The 10,149-nt window shown below is 45.5% G+C and overlaps 2 protein-coding genes across 2 annotated transcripts in view; both read right to left on the bottom strand.

Moving 5' to 3' along the window:
• Nucleotides 1-606: 606 nt before the first annotated feature.
• LOC119277050 (DNA-directed RNA polymerases II, IV and V subunit 12) lies at nucleotides 607-4,340 on the bottom strand. Its single transcript, XM_037558260.1, has 3 exons — nucleotides 4,182-4,340; nucleotides 3,845-3,937; nucleotides 607-914 (listed from the first exon to the last, which is right to left on the bottom strand). The coding sequence occupies exons 1-3, from the start codon at nucleotides 4,222-4,224 to the stop codon at nucleotides 892-894; spliced, it is 159 nt and encodes a 52-aa protein (XP_037414157.1). The 5' UTR covers nucleotides 4,225-4,340; the 3' UTR covers nucleotides 607-891.
• Nucleotides 4,341-7,845: 3,505 nt separating this feature from the next.
• Nucleotides 7,846-10,149, bottom strand: part of LOC119277041 (nascent polypeptide-associated complex subunit alpha-like protein 1) — a 2,793-nt gene continuing 489 nt past the window's right edge. Inside the window, exons 2-4 of the mRNA XM_037558252.1 lie at nucleotides 9,328-9,412; nucleotides 8,504-8,628; nucleotides 7,846-8,422 (exon numbers count right to left, since the gene is read on the bottom strand). Of these exons, the coding sequence (XP_037414149.1) occupies nucleotides 8,087-8,422; nucleotides 8,504-8,628; nucleotides 9,328-9,412 (546 nt within the window). The 3' untranslated portion in view covers nucleotides 7,846-8,086. The remainder of the gene's footprint in view (nucleotides 8,423-8,503; nucleotides 8,629-9,327; nucleotides 9,413-10,149) is intronic.

The following is a 10,149-nucleotide window of genomic DNA, read 5'->3' as shown; positions in this document are numbered from 1 at the left end:
GGGGGGGGGGGGGTTGTACCGATAGATGCATTTGCCATAGTTCCAGCATCACGGCAAACCCGTGTCAAGTATATAGCGGATTTGGGCGCTCTAGCCAAAATGAATCCTTTTTCCGCTATGACCTTCTCCATTATACGGCCTTGAGTCTTCTTCAAAGAAAAAAAGCGTCTGGATGCATATGATAAATATGTTTCTTTGCAAAGCATTTTTCTGTTATATTTCACCGTGTCACAGGAAGCGGAAGCGAGTGATCCAGGGTGTGTTTTGGCCATGACCACAAAATTTGGTTAGATGGCAACCAATTCTTTTGGCATGCCAATGCCTTTTTGGCTATCCTAATTTATTTTTATAGCCAATGTTGGTCAGTTCATGGGCAACCAAAAGCTCCACCAAAATTTAGCCTAGGTAGGGCAAACCTAGGCTAAAACCAAACATGTCCTAATATGATCACCTATAACATTGTATCCTACTGGGCAATAGTCATACCCCGAATATGGCAATGACGTAATGAAAATCCGTAAGTCACGAAGAACATTACAAAGCTCAGTTTAGCAAAACTAAAGAACACGGCACTAAACTAAGGAAATAGCAATTCAGGCAGCAAATAGAGCAAGAGGCTGCAACCAACCAACAGAGCATTTTATTGCTGGCAATAGCAATAGTAACCATTTTTCGATATCCAGCTTTCAGGACGCATAATCTGGATTCTCAAACGTCTAAAATCTCAATACAGTTACAACAAGTTTTACCACTTCAAGCCAAAGTCCAACGGACAAATAAGACCTAAAAGTACTGTATATAATACATTTCTCCATTGTAGCTTTGTCTCAGGGCACACTCCACATCAATCGAGGCACGAACCAACAGTGAATGATGTTTTTTCTTCTGTCTTCAGCGAGCTTCGTATTGAACAACTGCCCAAGCAAGGAGACGGTTTAATCAGAGATTGCACACAGCACGCAAAGATTATATGTTGCAAACAAATTCAGTTTGAACTTAATTAAAATCTAATATTAAGTGGTATCATTGAGCATACATCAGATCTTTCTCAACCATAACAACCATGAGAGCATTTTTTTTTACTTCTTTTTAGTTCATGGTCAAAACAAAAACTAAGAAATAGACAATCACGTGCCTGCTTTGAACCTAAAACCAACTAATTCGTCGCAACCACTTTGCAATTAAACATCAGTAGGCCTCACAAAAGTAGCAAGATCGACCGTATTCCTAATTATCGATAGGTGGGCCAGGTGGCTGCATCTTGAGGATCCAAGGGATATGTCAAGTGCATTGTTTGTAATGTAAAATACGTATGTAACTGACATGTACCCGGTTATTTTCATTTAACACAAGTCAACATAGTTAGATTTAGTAGCAATAGTATTGGCTTTGAAGACAGAAAAAGGGGTAGCAACATTGTCTTTGACGACAGGAAAGAGGGGGGAGGGGGTTAAAGAAACAAAAGTGTACCTCTACAAACAGAAAAATATTACTAGAACACATAATTGCATAAACTGTGCTGCGGTATATATCCGTTAAAAAATTTGTGCTCATGGCATTTCAAAACGTTCAAGAGGCTATGTAAATCTTTCAAACTTTTATAGCTTGGCTAAGCCACAAAGTGTTGCACAAATCCGTACTCAATTGGTTTATAGTATATTAACAAGTTCAATAGTGGATGAAGTTATGAATAGAAACAAAGTAACAGATAGAAACAATCTGATTAATATACCTCCTTGTGAACCTTAAATACAAGTGGGTGAGCCAAACACATCATGTATTTAAGAAAGGCACAGAAGTTAAGTATTATGATCATTACAAAAATCAGGACTTGGTGTTCTCATTTTATAAACAAAAAAGATGGTTCAGCTAAAGTAATTGTTGACAAAGTTATACGTAAATTGGTCCTTGAGAATCTCCAACCATTTATGTTTCAAAATTATAATGAAAATGCCTAGAAAACCATGTGAACTTTGGTGAAAAAACCCTCTTAATTGTGTTTGCACGAAACCTTGAGGTAGAAAGTTCGGTTTAAAACTTAATGGTGGTAAGCGGCTATTCCCTAAGTTCAAGAGGTTGTGTAGACTTCTCCAAACAATCTATTTCAGTATTGTTTTTAGAGTTAAATGCACTGGCAGTCCTAAAAGTTTCATCGGGGTGTCACTTTAGTCCTAATTCTTTCAAAATGCACCTTTAGGTCCTCATTCTTTAGTAAGTGGTTCATGCGAGGTCCTTTTTCCATGAGCGCTCATTGCCCTGCAAGTGTGGCGCGTTGACCCACGCCACGTCAACAGAGGGCCCAACCACCAGGCGAGAAAATTACACTGGAGGTCCTAAAAGTTTCTAGGCAGTGTCATTTTAGTCCTACTTCTTTCAAAATGCATGTTTAGATCCTAATTCTATAGTAAGTGGTTCACGCGAGGTCCTTTTTTGCACGATCTTTCTCTGACATGCTTGCGTGACGCATTGACCCATGCCATGTCAACTTAGAGGCCGTTGTGGTTGTTCTTTTTTTTAGAGAAAGCCCCTTGTACCCTCCCCCTCTTGACATTTCCCACCTCTCTCTCTCTCTCTCATGCCCACACCGTCGCCATGGCTGGGGCAGCAAGCTCCTCGGCAAGGAAGCGAGTGACGAAGAGGAGCATTGCAGTAGCGTCGGCAGTGTTGCCTCCTCCACAAGCTATAGAATGATCGTGCGAAAAAGGACCTCTCATGAACTACTTACTATAGAATTAGGACGTAAACGTGCGTTTTGAAAAATAATAGGACTAAAGTGACACTGCTCATAAACTTTTAGGATCACCAGTGTATTTTCCTCGCCAGCCAGTTGGGCCCTCTGTCGACGTGGCATGGGTCAACGTGCCACGCGGGCAGGTCAACGAGCACTCGTGAAAAAAGGACCTCAAATGAACCACTTACTAAAGAATTAGGATCTAAAGATGCATTTTGAAAGAATTAGGACTAAAGTGACACCTTGATGAAACTTTTAGGACCTCCAGTACATTTAACTCTTGTTTTTAACTCTAGCTTGAGTAAGTGACAAACTATTGCAGGAGAAAATGGAAGCATGCACAAGGTACATATACACTTGAGTGACCATATACACCTGGCACATACTTGCATCCAATGTGCATTAGTATAATAAATTGTCCTAAATAAAGTAAGATTGGTCGAAGAGTACCTTCAATGATATATGTTCCATAGTTTCTAAAAAAATCTAGATAACCACTTGAATATTGGTGAAAAATCTGCATAACCTCATAACTTCAAACCATATATTTTACCCCAGAAATTGTGTTTGCAAGCAATTTTGGGATAGAAAATGAGGTTTCCAATTTATTGGAGTTATGCAGCTTTTTCCCAAGATTCAAGAGGTTATGTAGACTTTTTAAACTTCCTATTTCCATATGGATCTTCATTCTCCTTGAGCAAATCAGAAACTAATGCACAAGTAAATGGAAGCATGTAGACAGCTTATAAGCACTTCCAGATCACCTAGAACTGGCACATACTTAGATCCACTGTGCATTAGTAACTATACAGCGGGAGATTACAATGATGGACATGTGGTGACCAACTATTTCCACCGCTAAAGGAGGATTGTGAACACTTCCAGGTTTACTGAAACTGAATTTCAATGTTTCAGATGCATATTATATCTTGTTTTCTAAACGTAATTGCACAGTAATGATTTTGTGTGTTTGTTTGAGGTGGTAGTCAGGGAACTATGTTCACTGGCTCAACTAGATCAAGAAGGACATGTCAACAGCACAAGGCACAAGCAATTTATAACCTATCAGACAGATTAAGAATGGGTGGAGTGAATAAAGAGAAGGGGCCATACTCCTGCGGGTGCGCTTCTTGTAGAGGATGCGGTAGCCACACTCACGGCACTGGATCACATCCCCTGTCTTCAGCGTGTTCTCAGCTCCGCAATCTGTAGGAACGCATACACATAATCGTTGAAAATATGAAGGGGGAATCAAATTATCTATACGAGAAATCCAACGGGGAGCTCAATGATAATTGTGAGAGGCACAGGCAAGTCAGATCGGCACAACGCCGTGCTTCTGTTCGTGGTCGACAAATCGAATCAACGCAGGGCGCGTAACATCTGGGCGAAAAATAAACGAGAGAGAGAGAGAGAGAGAGAGAGAGAGAGAGAGAGAGAGAGAGATCACCTCCGCACAGATAGCTGACGGGTTCCGGCTGCTGTGGATCCATCGGGGAGACCAGTAGAGGGTCGCAAAGAGGATGGAGTAGGGTTTAGAAAAGTTAGGTTCGTGAGGGGCGGCGCCGCGAGCGGGGTGAAATAGGGAAGGCAACGCTTAACAGGCTGGCCACTTTTCTCTGGGCCGTTAGATCAGCAACTTTATCATCTAGAGAGGGGGAGGATGGTCGGGGTTCTGGCGGCGATAGGAGGTCAGAGCATCTCTACCTTTTTGGGGTATGACTTTTGCTCTGATAGTTAAGATCCCGTAAAAATATTCAATGGTTCCAGCAAAATTATATAAACCCTCCAAAAACATCTGCTAAATTATAATTGGGTTCATCTTCCTCGCCACATCTTCCCATCCGCAGACGAGACAGGAGCAGCGGCGGAGGTGCCGCAGCGCGAGAAGGAGCACACGTCTTGCCGATGACGACGACGCCGTGGAGCAAGATGAGGAGCGCGGGGACGGACGCGAGGAGCAGGCAGCAACAGCTAGCTAGCGGCGGCGGCGGCTAGCTAGCTAGAGTAGCCCACGGTCGTAGTTCATAGGGCGGCGGCGGCAGCTAGCTAGCTAGAGTAGCCCACGGTCGCAACTCACGGGGCGGCGACAACTCGCGGGGCGGTAGCTAGGGTCTAGTGGTTGCCGGCATCAACGCGTTCCAGCGAGATCGCGCTTGGGGAAGACCGTGGCGGGAGCTGGAAGTTCTATTCCGCCAACCGTTTCCATGTTTTCAGTCCTGTAAAAAAGAGCTCAAATCCCGTAGATATGAAGGAAATGATCCCGTGGATTCAGTATCCCACAAAAAAAATCGGGACGGCCGAATTTGCGGGATCTATCCAGACCGGCAAAACGGCCTTCGTCCCCGAACCGGCGGTTATTTTGCCGGATGGCCCGGTTTGCAGAATCTGCTAGAGATGCTCTAACGTGGACCCGCAATCTCCCTTACGTCGCCGCTTCTCGTCCTTTCCCGCGCGTGCTACTGCTCCGCTTCTTTTTTTTCGTTTTATTAGAGTGCGAAGGAGTAAGAGTATCTACATCCGAACTTGGAAAATCCAACCCCTTAAACGCCAGCGCATCCGCGGGCAGTGACCGGTCACGCCTCAAATATTTCATTCTACATCCGGATACCTCAAATTAGAAACCTCAAATCCATATTATTACATGCAACATAAACTGATCTTTAAGAGGGGCTCGTCCGGCTCCGCCATGCCCATGTCCGGCCGCCGGCTGCGTTCGCAAGAGTGTTGGTCCGGTCGCTGACAAGTTAGCGTAGGGCATGGCACACGAGCCGGCTCACAGGACTCAAGGCGCCATCTCCCATGCCCTACTCTTCCTCGTCAGAGCCCGGAACCCGAACGGTGCCGATGGATGCCAGGTCGATGATGGATCCGTCTTGAGATGAGCCGATGACATCCATCATGACACGGTTGCGGCGCCCGAACCGGTGCACCATACGGGGCGTCGGAGAATGCGACTCCACCTCGTCGACGTCCACTGCCGCGAGGACTGCCGTCGCCTCCCGCGCCCACTGCCTCGCTTGGCGGGCACGCCACGCCATGTTTGCGTCGGACGACGCCCATGGTGCGTCCATGGCCTCGGCATGCCAACAGAAGGTTTGCGCGTCGGCCATCGCAGTCGGACGCAGACGGTCTGCAACGCCTCCAGTGAGGCAGCGATGGCACATCTAGCATGGGATCCATGTGCCATTTGGGCGAACGCAATGTATTCTCGACGGAAGGAGTCCGAGTGTTACCTCGCACGGGCCTCCTCCCGAGAGTGGTGAAGCGCAGGCCAGACGGCAATCTCCTCCTCGAGGGTCGCGTGGGATGAGCTCGGGGTCGATGGATCTGAAGGTGTAGGACTCAGATCCACTACCCGCCATGCTGGAGAAGGTAAGAGATCGCCGGACAGGAGCATGGGGGGTAGAGGGGAGTGAAGTGAAGTGGCTAGGGTTTGGTCCGGCGAGCGTGTGGGGAGGAATATATGTGGGGTCGCGCGGGCCAGCATGGGCTGGGGACGACGTGGCGGACGTGCTCGGGCGCCGCCATATCCATCCCATATTTAGGCTGGATATGGGGGGCGCTCAGCCCGTGCATTTGAGGCGCCCGTCTAGGTCGCATTTTTGTGACCGAGTGGTCCGGCCGGGCATTTCAGGCGGGTTTGGGGCGTCCGGCTGCAGATTCTCTAAGAGTATCTACAACCGTCATGGTGGAGGCGGCACCGACAGCCTGGGACGTGGAGGCGGCTTCGGTAGCCCCGCGAGGCGGCGCTGGAGGAAGCCCTCTGTGCATATATAGCCGAGAAGCGGCGAAGGAAGGCAGGGAAGGCGATGGCAAAAGACCAAAGGAGGACGGGTCGTGCCATCGTCGGACTGCCCCTCGAGAAGGAGAAGGATGAAGACAGTGATGGATCAGACTGCTCCAGCAGTGAACAGATTCGCCTCGATCTGTTCACCGTATTCAAATGTAAGGGTAAGGGCAAGGCCGACCACGGGTGAACTTTTTCTAATGTCCTTTCATTTGTAGTTAGTAGAGCATGTTTTTTGGTATTCCCGTTGACATGTATTCAATTGTGTATGTACGTTGCATGAGATTAATATGGATTTGAGGATTTGGTTTGATGGATCCGGTTGTGGAGGAGCAATTTTATGTGTTGTCCAATCACTATCCACGGACGTTTGGGGCCGGATTTTGCTACTTGTGGTTGTAGATGCTATAAGGGTAACTCCAATGTCCCTAAATGTTCAAGCCGTGGTACGGGCATTTTTCTGCCATCAACACTGTAAATTGTAATCAAACGTCGGCAATGTGGGTGGTATAAAAAAATTCCTCTAAATCAGTAACAAACATGGCGAGGTTCAGGGGAATACAGACATTCAGATTTGATACTTATTTGATGTCTCTGTTTGGATGACCAGCTCCTCTACCAGCTACCGCTATCCATGCGAATGTCCGATGTGTTTGTTTTGGTGCATGTCATTGGAGTTGCCCTGAGTGAGTGAAGGGGTGGACGCGGGGCGAAATCAGTCGAAAACCATGGCAACCACTTAGACGAGGGGCTTTCATTCTTCCATCTCGCTCTCTCAGACTCTCTCACATACACGTTGTAATCTCTGATTCATACACAAAACAAAGAAAGCCTTTCCGGAGCACGAGGCGTAGGGTTGTTATCTCCATTGTAAGAGGCCCGGACTAATGAAAAACACTTTCGTCACCCGTTTGCACCTTGATAGATCATGCGGGAAAAGTGAAAAACACTTGTGTCGCCCATGGAGTGGCGGGAAAAGTGAAAAACACTTGCGTCGCCCATGGAGTGGAATTGACAAAGAGCGGATAGTGAGCTAGGGTTTGGTCCGGGTGAGGGTTTTACTGGGGACAGAGTGGCGTCCAAGCCGCTTGAGGAGCCGAGTTTGGTTAGCAAAAAATGACCGGTCGGCTAGTAACCCAGCTGTAGAATCTCTTTAGATGATACACTGTATGGAGATAAAAGGATGACATTTTGCACATCCAGAATTTTTAGGCAAAGTATATACAAGAGGAAACCGCACATGGTGTGCGAGGAAACCTGCAAAAGCAGAACGCAGCAAAGATCGCGTCTGGCCTTACAGTTTTAGGCTGCAAACACAAACGTGTATAGCAATGGCGAGATGTTGGAATTTCATTGAACCCAGATTTGCAAGAAAACACAGACCCACTAAGAAACCAACCCAGGATTTGTTCCAATGCATGAAAAAGAAGCTCATTCGACATTGCCTCAGGTCTTTGCTAATACAGAGCAGCTCAAAGTTCACACACATGACCACCAAACGTTACAACTCATGTATTCCCATGTAAACAAGGAAAAACTGACAGAATATCACAGGCTGGGCCCGGCTAGTTCGTCAGTTCCATGATAGCACTGACTATGTCACCGTCAGCAGATTTGAGCGCCTTCACAGCCTTGGGCCTAGGCACACCGGCCTGGGTCATCACCAGTTCAATGTCCTTAGGCTCAACTCCAGTCTCATCACAATCCTCGTCATCCTCCTGAACAGCTGTAGAAGCCTCAGGGTTTGAGATGACGCTGCTAAGATCAGGCGCTTTGAATTGCTCGGCAGCCTGGGACTGCAGCTGTGAGCTCAGATCCTCAATCTTAGCCTCACCGAAAATGACATAGGTGTCAGAGGCAGGGCTCTTGAATACATCTGGCTTGGAGATGACAAACAGGATCTGGGAATGAAACAATAGTTAGCAGCAAGAAATTAACCAAGAAAAGTTGTGAAGACGAGATAAGAGCACTCGGCAGCTCACATTCTTGCTCTTCTTGACAGTTACACGGCTCACGCCAGTGATAGTCTTCATGCCAAGCTTCAGCATGGCCTTCCTGCTCTTCTTCTCACTCCTACTCTGCTTAGATCTTCCACTTGCATCAACTCCTGCTCATCATCAGATAGTAAACAATTAAATTTGATAACATAGACCAAGCATCAACAAGTTTGAAGTATGCAACAAAACAGCTTCATGGGACCATAAATTACACAATTAGTAATTCACAGTTTGCAATGCTGAAGTGTGAAAGCATCAAGACATGTACAGTAATAGCATAGAAGAACACCATCAATATGTCTTGGCCTCACATCATAAGTTGCAACAACTGATTGACAATTGAAAACCATGGACACAAAATGGAAAAAACATCAATTGATCGACGGTGGATACAGAAACAATGGATATAATAGAATATACTGCAATTTTCAAACCAGTATTTCAATCAAGCTGTCAAGTACTACTGCACTATATGTCAGGGAGAACATGTCAACAACAATTTTACTGTAAAAAAAGCTGTCATGTTTGAGAACAAACACACAAAAACTGAACAGATTATGTGAATGCAAATAGCACTAAAATGAACCTAAAGGACCAGTAAATACACATGGTACTTATCACTCAGACAGATATGCGGACTTTAAATGATTTGTTGACAAAAATTAACCTAACCTTGCTACCATTTTGTAATTTTTCAATTAGTCGATACAAACTTTCATGCAAATAAATAACTAAGGCATATATTTAATATTGAACACGCATACGATCAGCCAAAAGCGTGTAAAAAAATACTAAGAATTTCTTCATACCCTCAACATCATCATCTTTGTCATCCTCGTCATCATCATCCTCATCTTCCTCATCATCATCATCCTCAACTACGGGCTCGTCTCCCTGGAAGCACAAATTATTTCAACCAGTTTAGATTACCTGACAAGCAGTGACAAGTAGAGAAACAAAATCTGACCAGATCCGATAAATACAACAAATTAATCTGGATGCATGAAACCAAAATACAATAAACAGTCCTTGTTGCCATTGATCAAATAGCACAGCATGATCATTGGTGGGCAGACTAACAGGAGGCCAAGTAGTCACCCTGATCTAAATGCTCTTATGTCTTTACAGAGGGAGTAGCTTTTTTAGTCAGGATCTATAAATAATTCTATTGCCAAAGGAAACAGAAGTTCATAGTCCTAATTCTATAGTGGTTCTCCCGACAGAGTATCAATAGCTATACCTGTTCTAGATACTACTGTATCTAGTAAGGCTAATACGACGGGGAAAAAAGACCTTAAAATCATCTGAATAAGATTCAATATTGAAGTTAATTTAGTGGTTAGCACGTCCTATTTCCGCATGAAGGATCCAATTACTAGCATCCCAAAACTTTAAATCTACGTTCAACGCAAAGGGCGTTTGGTCCGTGACCATCTAAGAAAAACATCACCAACCTTGTGAAACGGAGGAACCACTACATATCCCGTCAAACCGTATCGCGTGCGAGATCTAAGAAAACCTTCCCCGCATATAATCCCCAAGCACGCCTAACAACAACAAAAACGCATCCTGGCGCAGCAGGCAGGCGCGATCCGGCCGAGCGGAACGCGAAGCACGGGCCGATCCGAACA

Source organism: Triticum dicoccoides, chromosome 1A (assembly GCF_002162155.2).
Source record: "Triticum dicoccoides isolate Atlit2015 ecotype Zavitan chromosome 1A, WEW_v2.0, whole genome shotgun sequence".
Classification (NCBI taxonomy): Eukaryota; Viridiplantae; Streptophyta; class Magnoliopsida; order Poales; family Poaceae; genus Triticum; species Triticum dicoccoides.
Note: the sequence above shows the minus strand (reverse complement) of the source record. Positions and strands in the feature narration are given on the sequence as shown.

Excerpts from the sequence above, each read along its gene's own strand:
- LOC119277050 (XM_037558260.1), bottom strand. The coding sequence starts at position 4,224 with ATGGATCCACAGCAGCCGGAACCCGTCAGCTATCTGTGCGGAG. Across the intron at positions 3,938-4,181 it reads CGTCAGCTATCTGTGCGGAG|ATTGCGGAGCTGAGAACACG; the intron begins GTGATCTCTCTC and ends GCGTTCCTACAG. Across the intron at positions 915-3,844 it reads CAAGAAGCGCACCCGCAGGA|TTGTTCAATACGAAGCTCGC; the intron begins GTATGGCCCCTT and ends TTGCTTGGGCAG.